At 45.6% G+C, this 20,547-nt stretch overlaps 1 protein-coding gene across 1 annotated transcript; it reads right to left on the bottom strand.

Moving 5' to 3' along the window:
• Positions 1–17,999: 17,999 nt before the first annotated feature.
• LOC311223768 (E3 ubiquitin-protein ligase TRIM39-like) lies at positions 18,000–19,643 on the bottom strand (the record flags this gene model as incomplete). The annotated part of the gene is made up of 1 exon (XM_084308536.1): positions 18,000–19,643. The coding sequence occupies one exon, from the start codon at positions 19,641–19,643 to the stop codon at positions 18,000–18,002; it is 1,644 nt and encodes a 547-aa protein (XP_084164662.1).
• Positions 19,644–20,547: the final 904 nt, after the last annotated feature.

The raw sequence follows: 20,547 nt of genomic DNA, 5'->3' as shown, positions 1-20,547 counted from the left end.
AGGCACAGTCCTTCATTCTGCTCTCAGATTTATTAGATTAGATTCGTATATATATATGTTATTATACATTATTACACAGTCCCTTGTCCCACCATGTAAAATTCCTACAATTAAGTCTGTCTCACTTTTCTCTATCAAAACACTTCTCTACAAGTATTCACTCGGTGCATCACAGTCACGAAAGGGCCTCGGATCAAACAGGGACCAACATGTAACCAACGAGAACTGTACCTGCAGACCATGATAGTCAGCAGAAATAGCCACTGCTGAATAGTAAATATTATTCATTGCTGAAGATTCATATACATATTAACTCACCTGCGGTTCCTTTAGTGTCTTCAGTTCACAAGGATAGAGGTAACTTGTTTCTGTTCAATAACTATGTAGACTAGCGAGTCAGTTTACTTTCACTTAGTAAACAATGAAACCTAGAAGGCTCCTCCCTCTTTTGGTGACGTGGACCTTAACACTTTGACGACCACGGTTTTCAGTGTAATATGGTTCTATACAACCAGGGTTTGTCAACAAACCGATGTACTTTTGGATAGCTATATATATACTTTATAGTATTGCTATCTGTCCATTCTCATTGTCACTTGAGTGCATAAACCGTGCCTTCATATTGGCTTAAAGAAAATAAAAATCCATCGGTTGGTTGTCATTTTATAGCGTTGTGAATATAAGCTTTATCGCAGTTTTAGTCTCGTCTTTTTTCTGGAAAGCTGTTTATAGGGCTAAAGGCTAGTCACGTTATATCTTACGGCATTTCTGTTGTATATATACGAATGAAATAAAACAAACTGCTTAGCATCCGGACTATTACAGAGCATCTATGGATGAAATGGGGGCAGCGGGGGACGCTGATTAGTATTATTGATTAGCAATACAGTGTGCGTTCAAGTAGCCACATTAACTGATCGATCGCTTGCGAATTACAACAATGTCCAATCCGGCTGTAATTTGGGTGAATAGTATCCTACCGTCAGCCCATGTGATCGCCGGCAGCATTTCCCCATTATTCCTCGGCATCTGGTAGATCGATATGTCCATTGGCTGATCATAAATCCCATTATTCCAGGCTGAAATCTGCACTTCGAACCGTGATCCATGGTGCAGGATGTTCGCCTGGGACCCAGGCTCATATGAAACGCCCAAAGACAGTAAAAAATGTTTTCCCCTATTCGCCCTCAATGATACTGCAGTGGAGCGATGGCGCCCATAAGCGGATCTGGCCGGTATTGCATGTTGCGGAAATCAAATATGCGGGTAAATCTGCAGAGTCGATCGGGGACGTTAACACTTTGGTCGCCAGGCTTAAATTCAGAATAAACCATCCCACGCCAGCTCTATTTGTCTATGGAAAAGTTCCCCTTCTTTGCAGGGCTATAACTTTTTAAATTGTATTGCTAAATTGACATTACTATGGCCCATTCAACATCAAGTATCTATTGTTCAGGGTGTAGCAACGTTATACTTTTTCATTCACATATTCATACTAAAATATGGTCTAAAGTATAAGTATGTTTTTATCGTTTTCTGCAGCTTTCTCCAGAACGTGATTTATAGCCCTAAATGCATTATATTGATTCAGATTCAGATTCAGAGTTTTTATGATGATTTGATGATTGTATACAGTTTGATAGCAATCGGCGCGAGATAAAAAAAATGTCAAATGGACGTGCTTCTAGAAGTTACTACTTATCATCTGATGTTGACCGGATGGGGGGGGGGGTCGTTTATAATTCCGTGGCCAACGTTCGGTGATGAGTGTGGAGCAGAAATATTCCTATTATGGGATGTAGAAATATGCGATCCATCTCCAGGTTGTAATAGTATATACGTCCAAATCATGTTGTTTATCGAGTTATTGGTAACGGATTGCTATCCATTGTGTCTAGCTTGAGTCCCGGGACTATTAGCGAGTGATCGAACCGAATTGGAATGAGCACCAGCTTCCATTTCCGGTTTCCGGTTTGAGCGATCCGCCGATCGGCCACCAGATGGCGCTCTTGAAATCGTTGGAGAGTTGAGAGGGGATCAACAGTAGATCTCAAGTCTCCGGGGGAGAAATATGATTTTTGAAATATTGATCTCAAAGACGTGGTACGGCGTCTTTGGCAGAATGAGCATGGCGGGGAATGACTTGGAAAGGCGTTTTTGGAGACCATAGTGTTAATACGGTTATTAATATGGAATAAAACAATAACAACTTGCCACAAGTTAACTCGTGGCTCTGGTCCACAACGCATGGCACCGAAACCCGAGTTAACTCGTGGCTGGTCCCTATAGTGTTTGTTAACCATTCACATGAGGTCCGTGTACGTTTTGATAGTTCATTTTTCATTTCAAACGGAACTACGAAAAAAGGAAAAAAACTGAAATACGAGGTGTTTTCCTATTTCCGTTTGAAACCAAAATAAAAAAAACAGGGAAAAACTGAAATACGAAGCTGTTTTTCATATTTTGGTGTCAGAATCAAATGAAAAAAGGAGTAAATAATGGGCCGATTTAGGTCCGTGTACATTTTGATAGTTCGTTTTTCGTTTTTGATGTGAAGAATGGAGAACGGAACCACGTGACAAGTACATTTTTCAATGTAAAAGCCATGCACGATCTAACGTTAACGAATATGTATAACGTTATGAATAAATACATGCATACAGATCTATACCAGGGCAACGTTATGATACATACATTTTTTGTTTTGTGCATTTCATTTAGACATGATCTTTTATGTGAAGTAATAGCCTAATATGGTCTGTCCCAAATAGTGTTGTCTAAACGCACGTTACCCAACAGATATCCTAGTTCAGTGGTCGCAATAGGCGACTCGCAGGCTGAAATAGGTCTGCCAGCAATAATATCTGCCCGTCAGATTATTTTGAGAATGATTTTTGTTATGAAGATTCGCTTTATTGTATCGCAATCGGGAGATTTAGGTAAAGTTAGAAAGATATTCACAGATTCGAATTTCCGCTGTCAATAATTCTTAAGCGAAATGTTTTTAAAACACAAAGTCGAAGCTTTTAAATCCCTGCTTAAGACTCATCTTTTCTCTCTCTCCTTCAACCTACCTTGATCTCACCTGGTCGGGGACTGACCTTTAGATTAATCTGTGTAGTTTAGTTATGGTACAGGGTACTACATGGTACCACTGGGTAGTTTACTATAGGGTAGTTTAGTTAGGGTACAGGGTACTACATGGTACCACAGAGTACTACATGGTACTGCATGGCACTACAGGGTACTACATGGCTCTACATGGCTCTACATGGCACTACATGGCACTACATGGCACTACAGGGTACTACATGGTACCACAGGGCACTACAGGGTACTACATGGCACTACAGGGTACTACAGGGTACTACAGGGTACTACATGGCACTACGGAGTACTATAGGGTACTACATGGCACTACAGGGTACTACATGGCACTACAGGGTACTACATGTCTGCTCCTTTGCAGCACCACAAACATGGGAACTCTCTAACTCTCCCCCCCCCCCCCCCCCCTCTTTCCCCCCCCCTCCCCCCCCTCCCTCCCCCCCCCTCCCTTCCCCCTTCTCTCTGAGTGCCCGTCTCCTGGCGCTGACTAAGGTGATGGATGCCTCGGGGTCTTGGCCAAGATTGTAGTGACTGCTCTACATGCACCTCCGAGGCCTTGGATCAGTTATTCACCGCCGTCTGTCCGTGGTCCTGTCAACTGATTAACAGTATTAACAGACTGTTAACCAGTGATGGGAATAATGGCACTATAAGTAACTTCGTTACTAACGGCGTTCGTTTTTTCAGTAACGATTACTCTTCCAATCTTAATAACGTCGTTACCGTTACTACAAAAAAATGCGGCGCGTTACTATGAATGAACCTGTTTCTTTCATCAGACATATCTCTGCGCCGAGAGGCAATAATATGTTCTTCCTTGTTTAGTGGACAGTGCGCGAGCCAAGCATACATGCTGACGATTGGCTGAGGTTGAATACAATGTCATGGTAAGCCAATCAGAGGTGGAGGTGGGCGGGTGTCTAAAGCATCCAGAGTCTGACACACAGCGCGACAAGACAAGCGATCACTGATCAGTCAGCATGAGACCGCGGTCCGTGTAGTGTACGTTTTGAGCTCAAAAACGAATCCAACGAACAACACAAGCGACTCAGTCAACATGAGACCGCGGGTCCATGAGCATTTTGTGTTCACTCTTTGCAGCGCAGGGCACTGAGTGGCTCTACAGCAGTGCTGACAGCCTTATCAACAGTGCTGCACTTCCTGGTTTAATAGCACAGGCTTCAGGTGCTCAGAGATATATATATCTCTGTATGTCATGCATGTCTTAAATGTAATGATTAGATTAGTTTAGATGATTCGATTAGATTCTTATATCTGTATGTTGTGTATGTCATTGATTGATTGATTGAAAAGTTTATTAACAGATTGCAGAATGGGTACAGTACAGTACAGCTCAATACATACAATTGTTAAGGGGATGCAGACCAGAGAAAGACTTTCGTCATAAATGTCATGAATTGAAAATGGGGGACCCTGATGTAAACAAGACGAAACTCTTTCTCTGGTCTGCATCCCCTTAACAATTGTGTGTATTGAGCCGTACTGTATTGTACCCATTCTGAAATCTGTTAATTAAAATGTTCAATCAATCAGTATATATGTTATTTATTTTTGGTATAGTGCTTAACAAGCATAATTTAATGTTGCCCAGTTGTGGCCTGTTGAGGGGCAATACATATCAAAAGTTCCAAAACATCTATTCGGTTTGTATTTGTATGATCCACTATATAAACATAGTAATTATAATATCTACATAGCCTACATGTCATTTGATTGGAGGCTAGTCTCACTTTGTCCCACAGCAACATTAAAATAGTTTAGATTTGTGTATGTTGTTTATGTAAAAAAAAATCTTGAAAGTAACGCAATAGTTACTTTCTGAAGTAACTAGTTACTTTTATAATTTGTAACTGAGTAAGTAATTTAGTTACTTTTTGGAAGAAGTAACTAGTAACTGTAACTAGTTACTTTTTTAAAGTAACTTGCCCAACACTGCTGTTAACAGATTAACAGTCAACGCGGTTTCATTGCTGGGTTAAGTACTTCTATTCTATTCACATAATACGCTTACTTCATATATCTACTCCATTCACATATATGCCTACCACTTGTATCTATTGCTATGTCCGCCTACTACAATCTCATGAGCTGTCTAACGCCTGTCCCGTCTCCCTGTCTCCCTATGACTTGCTGTCCTGGAGTGTTGACCGGAGTGTTGGACGTCCCGTGACGAAGGCCAGGAGATTGCGACCCCCTCTGCGTGCCCCCCTGTCTCCGGAGGTCTCGTAGTGGTGACCGGAGTGCCGGATGTCCCGCGATGATGTCGGGGAGTTCGCGACCCTCTCTGCGCCACCCCCTATCTCCCTGTCTCCGGCTGTCCCTGAGCAACGACCGGAGTGTTGAATGTACCGTGACTAAGACGGGGAGGACGTGACCCTCTTTGCGCCGCCCCTGTGCCTCAAATAGATCCGCTATCAACTCTATCTTTAATCTTTCAAAATGTTCAGTTGCTATCGCTATCAGCTCGGAGCGAATTTCCGGCAGTGTAGACGCATCGTGGCGTATTACTGCCCTCCGCAATTCTTTTTATGGGCTCTTCTACTTCGCCTTCTTCTTCTTCTTCTACTGGACCCCGTCATCAACTACATTGTCCATTGGAGTGCAGCTAATGCTGCTACTTCCTGTCTGAGCCCCCCTCCGCGGGACCCTCCTTGCCCCCTGCAATCTTTTTCTGGGCTGCTTTGTCCCTCGCAGCCCCCTCAGCCAATTCCCTAAGCACCACCTCCCAGTCCAGACCTTCCATTCCCAGATGTTGAACCGCTATCCTAACAATCATCTTCACCATCGCTGTTCTACCCTTAGCCTCTGCCATACCAGTAACTACCCCTGCCACGAAGGCCACAATACCTAATTTCTCCTCCCTTCCCCTCTCTCTTTCCTCCTGCTCTACCCTCTCTGCCAAACGCCCTCCTTCAACCCCCTGCACCCTTTCTTGGCTGCCCTGTCCCACCCTGCTAACCGCCTCAGCATACGACAACTTACCCTCCCTTCTCACTCTCCGATCCGCGACCTCCTTCTTCATCACCTCACACCCCCTAAACGCTACACTATGCTCCCCACCACAACTACAGCACATCGGCTTCACTCCCTCTCCACACTTCCCATATTCATGTTCCCCGCCACACCTAGCGCACCTCAGCCCCTTCCTACACGTGGTAGCTATATGGCCAAACTCCTGGCACCTATAGCACCTAAGAGGATTCTGGACAAATGCCCTAACCCTATACATCCTACGCCCTACAAACACCTCACTAGGAACAACACCACCCTCAAACTTAATCACTACCGTCTCCGTCACTGCCCTCTCTGCTCCCCTCTTCATCCTTTCTGCACTCTTAACTATGCCATTACACCCGTCCTCCTTTAGCTTTTCCACCAGCTGCTCTACGCTAACTTCGACCGGTACCCAAGCTATCATACCCCTTACATCCCCCCTCCCCTACTCTCGCCACCCTACTTATACCCACCCCACCAATGCTCCCCATCTTCCTAGCCCTCTCCACCTGCCCCTCACTACTACACCCTACGGCCAGATTCCCATCCCACAAAACTCTCGCGTACTTTACCTCACCTAATTGCTCGGCAATGAGTTTGGGCAACTCGAGCCTACCTACTTTCCCCACTCCCCTCTCCCCCTCAAGCCTGACCACTATATGAATCACTTCCTCTTTTGCCACATCATTTCCAGCACCCTCGCCTCCCGGCCCACTTGAGCTATCGTCCCTCGCTTTCTTCCTCTTCCCCCATTCTTCCCCACTCTCCTCCCCCCTACTCTCCACGTCACCACCCGACCCCTTACCCTTGCCCTGGCTACTCTCACCCCCATCGCTGTCGTTCCTCTCCGTCTGTTTCTTCCTCTTCTTCACCACCATTACCCACCCCTCTTTCTCATTCTCCTCCCCACTCTTCTCCATTCTGTCCAGGTGTCTGGTGTCTTCCTCCTCCCACACGGTGTCTTCCTCCCACATCTTATGGTCTCTGGTGTCTTCCTCCTCCCCACTATACTCCATTCTGTCACCACCCGACTCCTTCCCTTTGCCATTCTTACCCCTATCGCTATCTACCTCGCCCTTCTCACTCCATTTACTTCCATCATGATCCTCCCAATACCCTGGATAGCCTCTCTTCTTCTTCTTCTTATTTGAATTTCCGGCAGTGTAGACGCATCGTGGCGTATTACTGCCCTCCGCAATTCTTTTTATGGGCTCTTCTTCTTCTCCTTCTTCTCCTTCTTCACCATCTTTTTCTCCTTCTACTGGACCCCGTCATCAACTACATTGTCCATTGGAGTGCAGCTAATGCTGCTACTTCCTGTCTGAGCCCCCCTCCGCGGGACCCTCCTTGCCCCCTGCGATCTTATTCTGGGCTGCTTTGTCCCTCTCAGCCCCCTCAGCCAATTCGCTATACACCTCCTCCCAGCCCAGACCTTCCAATCCCAGATGTTGAACCGCTATCCTAACAATCATCTTCACCATCGCTGTTTTACCATTAGCCTCTGCCATACCAGTAACTACCCCTGCCACGAAGGCCACAATACCTAATTTCTCCTCCCTTCCCCTCTCTCTTTCCACCTGCTCTACCCTCTCTGCCACATGCCCTCCTTCCACCCCCTGCACCCTTTCTTGGCTGCCCTGTCCTACCCTGCTAACCGCCTCAGCACACGACAACTTACCCTCCCTTCTCACTCTCCGAACCGCGACCTCCTTCTTCATCACCTCACACCCCCTAAACGCTACACTATGCTCCCCACCACAACTACAGCACTTCGGCTTCACTCCCTCTCCACACTTCCCATATTCATGTTCCCCGCCACACCTAGCGCACCTCAGCCCCTTCCTACACGTGGTAGCTATATGGCCAAACTCCTGGCACCTATAGCACCTAAGAGGATTCTGGACAAATGCCATAACCCTATACATCCTACGCCCTACAAACACCTCCCTAGGAACAACCCCACCCTCAAACGTAATCACTACCGTCTCCGTCACTGCCCTCTCTGCTCCCCTCTTCATCCTTTCTGCACTCTTAACTATGCCATTACGCCCGTTCTCCTTTAGCTTTTCCACCAGCTGCTCTACTGTAACCTCGACCGGTACCCCAGCTATCACCCCCTTACATCCCCCCTCCCCTACTCTCGCCACCCTACTTATACCCACCCCACCAATGCTCCCCATCTTCCTAGCCCTCTCCACCTGCCCCTCACTACCACACCCTACGGCCAGATTCCCATCCCACAAAACTCTCGCGTACTTTACCTCCCCTAATTGCTCGGCAATGAGTTTGGGCCACTCAAGCCTACCTACTTTCCCCTCTCCCCTCTCCCCCTCAAGCCTGACCACTATATGAATCACTTCCTCTTTTGCCACATCATTTCCAGCACCCTCGCCTCCCGGCCCACTTGAGCTATCGTCCCTCGCTTTCTTCCTCTTCCCCCCTTCTTCCCCACTCTCCTCCCCCCTACTCTCCACGGCACCACCCGACCCCTTACCCTTGCCCTGGCTACTCTCACCCCCATCGCTGTCGTTCCTCTCCGTCTGTTTCTTCCTCTTCTTCCCCGCCATTTCCCACACCTCCCTCTCAATCTCTTCTTTCTCACTCTCCCTCTCCTCCCCACTATACTCCATTCTGTCACCACCCGACTCTTTGCCCTGGCTATTCTCACCCCTATCGCTGTCGCTCCTTGCTTGCAGCTCCTTTTTAGCTCGCGACGACATTCTCGCCAAGACCGAGTTATACTCGTCAAGGCTCAACAATTCCCACCCGTCGTCACGCGTCTTCAGCTCGTCAAGGCTCATCAATTCCCACCACTTGTTGTCACTCCCCTTCATGTCACCATCGTTTCTTCCACTTGAGCTATCGTCCCGCACTTTCTTCCCTTCTCCCCCACTCTCCTCCCCCCTACTCTCACCCGACCCCTTACCCTTCCACTGATCGCGAATATCTGTCGTTCTGGAAATTCGTATCTCCATTTGCCGTTCTTCCTCTCCCTTCTTCTTCTTCTTTCCACCACCCATCCTTTCCACAGCAAAACAGTCGGCAAGGCACCTTGGTTGAGAAATGCAGGTCTATCTGTTCAGTACTGTTTCCAGCTTTCCACAGCAAAACAGTCGGCAAGGCACCTTGGTTGAGAAATGCAGGTCTATCTGTTCAGTACTGTTTCCAGAGAATTGTTGAATATATATAGAACACAAATGTTCTAGAATGTGCTATTATGACATCATCTGTGACATCACAAATGTTCTAGAATGTTTGATTATGACATCATACTGTGACACAAATCTTCTAGAATGTTCTATTATGACATCATACTGTGACATCACAACAGAACATGTTTGCGTTCCAAACCTTCGTTTTTAATTAAAAAAAAAAAAAAAAAAAAAAATTGTTTTATTATTATTATATATCCTCAAACTAAATCCTCAATTTGAATAAAGTGATTCAAACTTCGTCAGGGTTTTTCGCACGAATGTTCGAACCTTCGTTTTTAATAAAAAAAAAAAGAATAAATAAAATAATTCTAATTTATTTTTATAATTTTTATAATTTTTTTTATATATCCTCAAACTAAATCCTCAATTTGAATAAAGTGATTAATCTGATTAAATTAGTCTTTTTTCGTTTATTATTTTGTTAGTGATGTAATAAAAAATAACGGAACAAAAAAAACGATAATATACGATTGCTAAACAGTATGTCTGATATTATCGGCCTACCGATATTATCGGCCGATATTGGCATACAAATTTGATATCGGAAAATATCGGTATCGTTTTTCAAATTATTATTATTTTTTACATTTATTTAACCTTTATTTACCCAGGCAAGCAAGTAAGAACAAATTATTATTTTATTTATTGTCAAAGTATGCATAATGTTGTGTTAATTACACGACAAGAGATATGTAATGTTAATTACCTGAAATTATTCAGTTTTTGGGGGGGGGGGGGGGGGGACCCTGCATATATCGGTATCAGGCCATGTGAGCGGATCGGCGCGGGCGTGAAATCCGCTCTTCGCTCTAGACGGCTTGTTCCGCTCCGCTAATCGCTCATGTTGACCCCGCCCCCAAGTCGCTCTCCGCTCGCTCACCGCTCACCTTGAATCGAGCTCTCCCCGCTCCACATCGCTCGGCAGATTTTTATTTTATTTTTTTTTGAGCATGGTGTAAATGAGCTCAAACTACAACAGTCTACACCCCCTGGGCCCCTTAACAATTGTTTGTATTGAGCCGTATTGTAATTGTACCCATTCTGCAATGTTAAATAACGTTGTTTATCCATTCACTAGCTCTACTAAGCGATGATAGCTAGCCTAGCCACAATGCTATGGTCGCTGCCATTAACGTTAGCATGTAAGCTAACAACAACAACAATGGCGTCATACTTTTTCTAACAGGACGGTTCACCCTTCTCATTGGTTGAAAATGGCCTTCATGTTTGTACATCGCCATCTGTTGCTTTGGCATTGTACTACATGTATATTACATCAGTGTTAAACCACTGTGAGCGTCCTGGAGTGGATTGGAGCGGAGGAGAACTCTCGTTCCGTACGTCGCACCGACCCATTTTAAAACCCACTCCTCGCTCACGTCAAAACCGCCCGATCCGCTCCCCGCGCCGCTCACGCGCCGCGCCGCTCACATGGCCTGATTGGTATCGGTTGATATCGGTATCGGAAATTAAGAGTTGGACAATATCGGTATATCGGTAAAAAAGCCAATATCGAGCATCACTAAACACTCTGATTAACCAAAACACTTGAAAACTGGATGAATTATTATAATAATATGTGGTTGGCACTTTTTTATCGTTGCTATTGTAGATAACTGTGGCAATTCTAGAGTTAATACATGTAAAAAAATGTATTCATTGATAACCCAAAAAAAACATTATCTACTTGAGGAGAGAATGTGTATATCTGTGTTTTAACTTTGTGTACACACTTACCGCCCATAATGGGAGTAGGTATGCGTTACTCATAAATTGTTTCTGCTTGGGGAGAAGTCTTGGTTTTGGGGAGAGTAATACTTAGGGTTTCCAACCTGCTCTACTTCTAGAAACAAAACAGTGAACAAAATGTGTATTTTAGCAGCTTTAGGGGCTACAGGCGTGTAGTTCACCAGTTTGATAAGAATCTATTATTTGGGAAACAGAAAATACTCTGTTACACTTGTGAGTGTAATTTCATAGTTCTCCTAATCTCTCCCAGACACCAAGGTCGGTCGTGAAGTCATGCTCGCTACAAGACTGTTAAAACACTGCAGGCATTCATCATAATCAGGATTCATACGCAGGCTTGATAAAGTAGCTACACCACCAAGGCCGCAGTGTTCCTGCGAGGGGCCCCGTTTGCACCTCTTCAAAAGCATATCTCTTCCGTCTTCCAAATTACCATATAAAGCCCAACCCAATCAAAAATGATCCTCCCAAAACTAAAAGGCACCAATGATACGTCTCTATTCGCTATGCTTATAACGTAACACAATATGCTTTTGTTTGCTTTTCGCTCTGGCAAACCTGTGTTCATGTACGTGAGCTGTCTAACGCCTGTCCCGTCTCCCTGTCTCCCTGTGAGTTGCTGTCCCGAAGTGTTGACCGGAGTGTCGGACGTCCCGTGATGAAGGCCGGGAGGATGCGACCCTCTCTGCGTGCCCTCCTGTCTCCCTGTCTCCAACGGTCTCGTAGTGGTGACCGGAGTGCTGGACGTCCCGCGTTGATGTCGGGGAGGTTGCGACCCTCTCTGCGCCGCCCCCTATCTCCGGCTGTCTCGGAGCGATGACCGGAGTGTTGAACGTCCCGTGATTAAGACGGGGAGGACGCGACCCTCTTTGCGCCGCCCCTGTGCCTCAAATAGATTTGCTATCAGCTCTATCTTTAATCTTTCAAAATGTTCAGTTGCTATCGCTATCAGCTCTATCTTAAATTTTTCAAAATGTTCAGTTGCTATTGCATGCACTCATCTGTGTTTCACTACACACGTGAGTGCATGCTTACCAACTGTTAGTCTGCAACACTACTATCACCGACATCTAAGAACCATCTTCGACACAGTCAACCACCAGATCCTCCTTGCGGCCCTCGCAGGAATGGGAGTGGCTGGCTCTGCGCTGACATGGCTGTCATCATACCTCAATGACCGCTCCTACCAAGTGTCATGGAGAGGGACCCTGTCGGCCACCCGCCCCCTGCGGACGGGTGTCCCCCAGGGCTCGGTTTTAGGACCCCTTCTCTTCTCCCTCTACACTAAATCACTGGGTAACATTATCACGTCTCATGGCTTCTCCTACCATTGTTATGCCGACGATACTCAACTCTTCCTCTCCTTCCCTCCCTCAGATATCCACGTCTCTGAGCGGATCTCGGCCTGTCTGTCCGACATCTCAGCCTGGATGACGTCCAACCACCTCAAACTGAACCTAAGCAAAACAGAATTGCTCCACCTGCCGGCCAAATCCTCCCCCCTAACCGACCTTTCAATCACAGTCGAGAATACAGCTGTGACTGCGTCCCCGACCGCCAAGAACCTTGGTGTTGTCCTCGACGACCAGTTGAACTTCTCTGCTCACATCGCAGCGACGACCAGAACCTGCCGATTCCTCCTGAGCAACGTCAGAAGGATACGCCCCTTCCTGACAAAAGAAGCCACCCAACTCCTCGTCCAATCAACAGTCATCTCCCGCCTCGACTACTGCAATGCACTGCTCGCTGGCCTCCCGGCCACTGCCACTAAGCCTCTTCAACTCATTCAGAACGCAGCGGCCCGCCTGATCTCAAACCTACCGAAGTCGGCCCATGTCACCCCACTTCTTAGGGACCTGCACTGGCTCCCCATTGCTGCACGAATCCGCTTCAAGGCCCTCGACCTAGCATACCGTGCGGCAAAGGGAACCGCTCCCGCCTACCTCCGGTCAATGGTCTCTAACTACACACCCTCAAGACCCCTACGCTCTGCATCTTCTGGCCGCCTCAGACCTACTCCTATCCAAGCTCCGGGAGGGTCATCAAAGAGAAGTCGCCTATTCTCAGTCCTTGCCCCACAATGGTGGAATGAACTACCCACCCCAGTTAGGACAGCCGAATCACGTCCAATCTTTTGCCGTCGACTAAAGACGCACTTCTTCAACCATTATCTAAAAAAAAAAAAAAAAAAAAAAAAAAACAATAAAAAAATCTAACCCTAACTAACCGTACTGTCATGCACTTGTCCTAATAAACTAACCTACACTGTAGCACTCAACACTTTGATGAACATTGTTGCTCAGCTGATAGAGTTGTGCCCTTCCTGATGGCTTGTCGTACAGAACTTGTAAGTCGCTTTGGATAAAAGCGTCAGCTAAATGACTAAATGTAAATGTAAATGTAAATGTAAGAAGGGAGATCCCCCCTTGAATGGCCCTTCTAAGGTTTCTCTCCTCCACACTGCCTGTGGTGCATTTTTTCCTATTGTTAGGTTTTAGTGAGTTTTTCCTTACCTTCGCGTGGGGTATGTCTGGGAGTGCTTGCATTCATTCATTTATTTGCATTTATTTAAAATTTGTTGGACCTTATGGTGTTCTTGTTCTGTTCTTGACTTATTGGTATGTTTCTTCTTGACTTGTTTAAAGAAGACGTGTCCGGCCCATGGGGACATTAACGTGTGTTGTCGGGCCTTATAAATAAATTGTATTGTATTTGATTTGATTATGTACCGTGATATACGCTCTGCCAAACTGAGAGTCCCTCCATGGATGTAAACCTTCTTTTTCAAATAAACCAACCATCGTGAGTATCCAGAGCCTTATCTCCTTGCTTCATTTGATTACTTGATTCTTGTCTGACCATGTTACTGTTTGCTTTAATGCCGGGCGAGAACCTGTTGTGGTCTGACATTTACACACGCTCATCAGGCCTATCTTGGGTCTATTCTGTATGCCTTAAGCATTCTATGACCAGTCGAAATCCACGACATTCTTTGGTGTCTGAAGTGGGACGCTGACCGTTTTCTGTCCGGTGCCGACAGTCTCTTACCGGGGTTGCACCCCCTCGCATCGCTCTGCTACAGCCACGCCAGGACAGTGAGAGAGTCTGAGGGTAGTCGTCTGTCTGCACCGGCGGGACGGGCCAGTGTCCTCCCGGCATTTCATGCAAACGTCACTACACTCAGGGATAAGCAGGAGAGGAGCCGTCTGAATATTTCATTCTGTGCGTGCGTGCGTGTGTGTGTGTGTGACATCACATAGGGAAAGCCCCTATAGTCTTTCAGCTAGTTACTAACTTATTGTCTGTAAATATTGTCTTATTTAAACAGAAAGAACTACCAGATGTGCCTTTATTCCCTCGGGACGACTGTGTCTATGGTGAGGGTTAGAGTTGTGTCTATGGTTATGTGTTATGGTTTGTAACCGACCCCAAATGCACAACACAAGACAGGTATGAGAGTAAGCCAAGAAACGGGCATTTATTGAACAAAAGGAAAAACCGGCACTGTCCCTTTAAGGGAGAAACACAAAATACTGGAATAACAAGAGGGGAAGGTACAGTGCCTTTAAGAGGCGAGCTGGCTAAGGGGAAGGCAAGGGAAACAGGGCCGGAGCAAGGGAAGGCTGGAAAACAGGGAGGAACTAGGAGGACCGGACGGGAGGACTAGGAGGAACTAGAGAGGGGAGAACTAGGGACAGAGGCCCGCGGAGGCGGGCTGGGGACAGGGAAAGCAGGTGGGAACATCAGGGCCGCTCTGCAGACTTCTCTCGGCAGATCTCCAAGGTGGGAAGACGGGGCCGAGAGGGAGAGAGGAGAGGGTTAGAGTACAAAGGGGGAAAACAGGGGAGGTGCAGGAGAGGTGACTAGTCCAAATACAAAGTTATCCAAGTAAAAACAATCTTCGTGTAAAATACACAATGAGCAAAGTTCCAAAAACAATCCAAGGTGAATACTATCTTCGGTGTGAACAAACACACAGTGGGAGATGTAAAGTCCAAAAATAATATCCCAGTGAAAACAAACAAAGGCACACGCTGGGTGAGTGACTGTCTGATTAAAAAGGTGGTAATCTTCAGTGTTATAGAAACACACGAAAACGGAATTGATCAAGACAGTCAATAAAAACTCACCCAGACGTAATGCGTAATGGTGCTGGAACAGCAGCGGGGCGAGAGCGTCGCCACCGGGGAGCCGGCTGTCCGAGCGGAGGTCAGAGTGGTGCGCCACTGCTTGGAGTGCGCGCCGGTACAGAGAATGCATCTGGAGTGCGTCAGCGCGGAGGAGCGTGCCAAGCTCGGAGGTCTGGAAGGTGCGCGTCTACTGGGAGTGCGCGCTGGTACGGAGAGCGTGCCAAGCTCGGAGGTCTGGATGATGCGCGTCTGCTGGGAGTGCGCGCTGGTACGGAGGAGCGTGCCAAGCTCGGAGGTCTGGATGATGCGCGCCTGCTGGGAGTGCGCGCTGGTACGGAGGAGCGTGCCAAGCTCGGAGGTCTGGATGATGCGCGTCTGCTGGGAGTGCGCGATGGTACGGAGGAGCGTGCCAAGCTCGGAGGTCTGGAAGATGCGCGTCTGCTGGGAGTGCGCGCTGGTACGGAGGAGCGTGCCAAGCTCGGAGGTCTGGATGATGCGCGTCTGCTGGGAGTGCGCGATGGTACGGAGGAGCGTGCCAAGCTCGGAGGTCTGGATGGTGCGCGTCTGCTGGGAGTGCGCGCTGGTACGGAGGAGCGTGCCAAGCTCGGAGGTCTGGATGATGCGCGTCTGCTGGGAGTGCGCGATGGTACGGAGATAAAAACAGCATAGACAGAACAGAGGACCTCCCGAAGGAGTCTTGATGATAGAGAATATGATACCGAAAGTTACGGCATGTTACAACACGACCCCACGAGGAACAGAGTGGAAGAGCCAGGTACTTAAAGGCCACAGGGGAACTAATTAAAATGCACCACAGGTGCGAGAGGTAATTGATAATCGAACTAAAAGTGTGAGTTCGGCACCAGACCAATCAAACACATAATGACAGGTAGTACAAGGGTGTGGCCGCTGAGAGCAAACGAGAGTAACGAACAAGAGGGTGGGGGCTAGTGAGAGTGAGTGAGAAGGGAATTCCCTAACAGTAGGCTAAAGGAACAGAGAAAGTTGGTGAGCAGCGGACAAAACCTCACAGTTATGGTTAGAGTTAGGGTTAGTTATGTCCATGCAGAGCCACCCGTATCGAGTACCGATCTGATCCACCGCTATTACTGAACAGTTTAGACTTAGACAGTTTGGGGTCATTGGACAAAAGTGTTTGAGATATATGATACATTTATCTCCATTAGAGATAAATAATATGGTATCAGGTATCAGATTTTAGCATTGGGGAAATTATCTGATAGATAGCCTGATAATAGACCCATATCAGATGCTCTCTCTCTCTCTCTCCCTCTCTCTCTCTCTCTGATATCAGATGCTGTATTTTAGCCTGATAATATACTTATATCTGATGCTGTGTTTTAGCCTGATAATAGACCCATATATACATTTCAGGTCTTGCTCGAGAAAGAGATTGTTGATCTCAAGTGACTACCTGGTAAAATAAAGGTTAAATACATCATTTGAACTATTTATCTTCTGGAAATTTATTATAACGTGTTCCTTTTATCACAACTATAATAGTCATATTTGTTTTGAATGCTTAACTAAATAGTTTTTCCCTCCTAGCAATTTGTGTTCATATTATTCTTGTTAATCTTTTCACTGTCAATATATTAAATTAGCCATTGTTTTTGTTCCCGGCCCCCCATACAATGGCTTGGAAAAAATGTGGCCCTCGGCCAAACTTAATTGAAGACCCCTGATCTACTGTATATAAAAGGACATTTTACTGAAAAGTACTTGTTGTGTAGTAAGAGACGGACAGACACGCTTGGTTCTATTGCAAAAACACACTGAGCTTTATTAGTCTCCACCCCCACAATCATCTCCAATGTCGTGCGTAACGTAACGTAACATAACATGATGTTCCCCCCCTAGGTGGATTTTTTTTGTCAAATCAGTTGTGCAATAGTCACTTTTGGTGAGTTGTTTCTATACAATTCACTTGTATGACATTTAGGTACGGTATGACACAGGACTACACAAGCATTTTTAATATAGAAATGTGTCAACCACAATATTTTGCATACAAATTATGCAGAATGTAATATCATAACTGTCTATTATTTTTCTTGCAATTGAGCCAATTTTCCTTAGGTACGGTTTTGAGGTGTGTGTTCAACAGAATATAGTATCAAAAACACATTCACAAAAAGTATGGGTTACTGAATGCTGAACTGCACTGTTATAATCACTAAGCCATTGTAAGACCTTACCTGTGTCCCTGTATCACTTGTCTCTGCTGCCCTCTGATTAAAAAACGTCTGTATGTCCATTTTCCCTTTTTTTGGCATATTTCAGTTAGTCACAGTAAAAGTCACCTAGTAAAAGTGAGATAATTGACAATATCAAAACATGCTAGGGCTGTACCGAATAGTTTGAAGCCTCGTTCATAATGTTGACATTCGAATTCTAAATCAACATAAAAAACTAATAAAAAAAAAAAAAAAAATCTACTTTATTTTTTTATTTTTTTATTTGCCAAGGTATGGCGAGTGCCATACCTTGCCATACCAAAATGACGCCCCTGGTCTGTTACTAGGCTTGAGTAAATTGTGATGAAACAAAGGAGAATATAAATTATGATTTTTCTTTGCATTTTTGACTGTGAATAATACCATGCTAAAAATGACCAGACATGAAACACTGATACTGAGCTCGTTCAGGACCTTCTTGAGATCACGTGTACAAAAAAGCTAAACAAATTAATAAATGGAAGATGATTTAAACAGAAGGTTTTGTAGATACAGTACTGAATTCTGCCACCTGGACACATTATTCATTTGCGGTCCACTGATGGGCCGCTCGGGCTAATGAGGTTAAGAGGGCAGATTATTAGACTATTTTCAAAGGCAGAAGGGCCAAAATATGGGTAGAGTTTATCGGTGAAGGTGCAGCCAGTGTAAGAATAGATATGAGCCCTGGCTTCCACATCATAAAAGGAGACCTGACCCTCCTCATAATCTACAAACACCCCGATCACCTGTGGTTTCTCTCTCAGGGACAGGGCAAGGGTTTCCTCTGCACAAGCTATATATTCATCACCATCACTCAGCATTATAGTCCAGTATCCATTGTCAGGGTGCAGCGTGATGTCTCCTTTCCTGTTGATGGACTCTCTGGCCACTCCTAAATCCCACTCAGGGTTCCCTTTAACCTGCACCTCATAGTAGAATCTCCCAGAGGAGAAGCTTTGCTTTCCCAGGACAATCCATGTCTCGTCAAATCTCTCTGGGTTGTCAGGAAGGTCTTTCCGTGTAACACCGCATTTGACTTCTTTCCCATCATCGGAGAGGATGAGGTCAGGATGTGCTGTGTCAGGGTCCAGAGTCACATCCACTGCATACCGCTGGATCCTCTTCAGCTTGACTTCAGGCAGCTTCTCCATCTCTTCACTGAGAGTCTCCTCCAGCCGAGCCACACTTCTCCTCATTATCTCCACACTCACATCACTGTGGACACTGACCTCAGACCAGTCCTTGGTGGGTGGAGGGGTGGAGAGAGATGGGAAGCTGTGGAGGAGGTGGAGGTGGTCTTCAGTGTGTGAGAGCTGCTCCAGCTCAGTGCTTCTCTTCTTTAGCTCAGTGATTTCCTGCTCCAGCTCCTTGATGAAGCCTTCAGCCTGTTTCTCTGCTGCTTTCTGCCTCCCCTCAATCACCTCAATGAGCTCAGCCTGACTTCTCTCAACGGAGGCCACCAGAGCAGTGAAGACCTTGACACTGTCTGCTATCTCTCTCTTTTCCTCATTCTTGCTGAGGTCTACCGAGTGTTTGATCTGTTGGATCTTCTGCACACGCTCCTGGATCATCTGATGAACATCTGCCTCTTGTGTCCTCATCTCATCCTTCCTCTCTCTGTATTCTTTCTCTACAGGGACAGTGTCGTGGGTTTTGTGGTCTGTCTCAGTGCAGAACTGACACACACAGGCCTGGTCAGTCCTACAGAACAGCTCCAGCGGTCTCTCGTGCTTCTTACACATCATGTCCTCCAGGTTCTCCACAGGGTTGATCAGCTTGTGTTTCTTCAAGGCTGCAACTCTGTGATGAGGCTCCAGGTGGATCTCACAGTAAGAAGTCTGACACACCAGGCAGGACTTCATGGCCTTGATCTTCTTCCCAGTGCAGATGTCACAGGTCACCTCTCCTGGTCTGGCAGGTTGCTGGTCTGGGCTTCTCTCTTGAACGGTCTTCCTGAACTGAGGTGCCATCTCTGATAGGACAATATTGACAAAGATATCTGGTCTCTTATCAAAAGTATGTTTACACATTGGACACTGGTATAGTTCAATGTTATCCCAGTACTTGGTGATGCAGGTCTTGCAGAAGGTGTGTCCACAAGGGATGGAGACCGGCTCGGTGAAGACATCCAGACAGATGGAGCACAGGAACTGTTCTTCAGAAAAGAGATAGCTGGATGAGGCCATGTCTGTTAAATAATAAATACATTTCTTCATTAATTTTCAATTTAAAGTAACTGTAAATTCAACATAATTAAATCTTCATTTAAAATGTCATACATTTGATACAGTTAACCATTATCGTCTTTTAAATAGACTAGATATAGCGTTGGATTTGCAGTTGGTTTCATAGCTACAGTACAGTATTTGTCTGAGAGACTAGTATGTGAGAACTGGGAAAGCCCAATCAGAATTCTTACCCATTACAAAAGTCCTTCAGGGATAAAAAAAAAAAATAAAGAATCTAACCCTAACCTTACTGTCATGCACGTGTCCTAATAAACTAACCTACACTGTAGCACTCAACACTTTGATACTCAGCTGATAGAGTTGTACCCTTCCTGATGACTTGTCATACAGAACTTGTAAGTCGCTTTGGATAATAAGCTTGTGCAAACAAAACTAAATTAATAATGTTCTCTAGGGGCTAGAGATATTGTTTACAGTAATTTGCATATATCGTATATGAATGGGTTTGTCATCGAACAAGTTACAGAACACAAATATCATGGCATCTGGCTTGATGATAATTCTTGTACAGGAATAGAACCAGCTTCTCTATGATTAGCAGAACGAGGGTAGTCTATCTATCTTGGATTATGGAGACGTGGTTTATAGAAATGCTGCTCCTTCCACTCTGAATGAAACCAGCACATTAAATGCACATTCAAATTTGTAGATATGGTTTACATAAAAACCTTGGAGATCATTTTTCGTGCTAAGAGTAAGAACCTACCAGCTTGTATTCAATGTCTCTTTCAACCAAGAGAAGGAAAGTATAATTTAAGAGGGTTGTGTATTCTTAAAACATATAAAAGGGTAAGAACTAATGTAAAAGCTAGATGTGTTTCAATTTTGGGAGTTAAATTGT

This window comes from Notolepis coatsorum (genome assembly GCF_963971535.1).
Source record: "Notolepis coatsorum genome assembly, chromosome: 2".
Lineage (NCBI taxonomy): Eukaryota > Metazoa > Chordata > Actinopteri > Aulopiformes > Paralepididae > Notolepis > Notolepis coatsorum.
The sequence above is the reverse complement of the archived record's forward strand: the minus strand, read 5'-3'. Positions and strand labels throughout refer to the sequence as shown.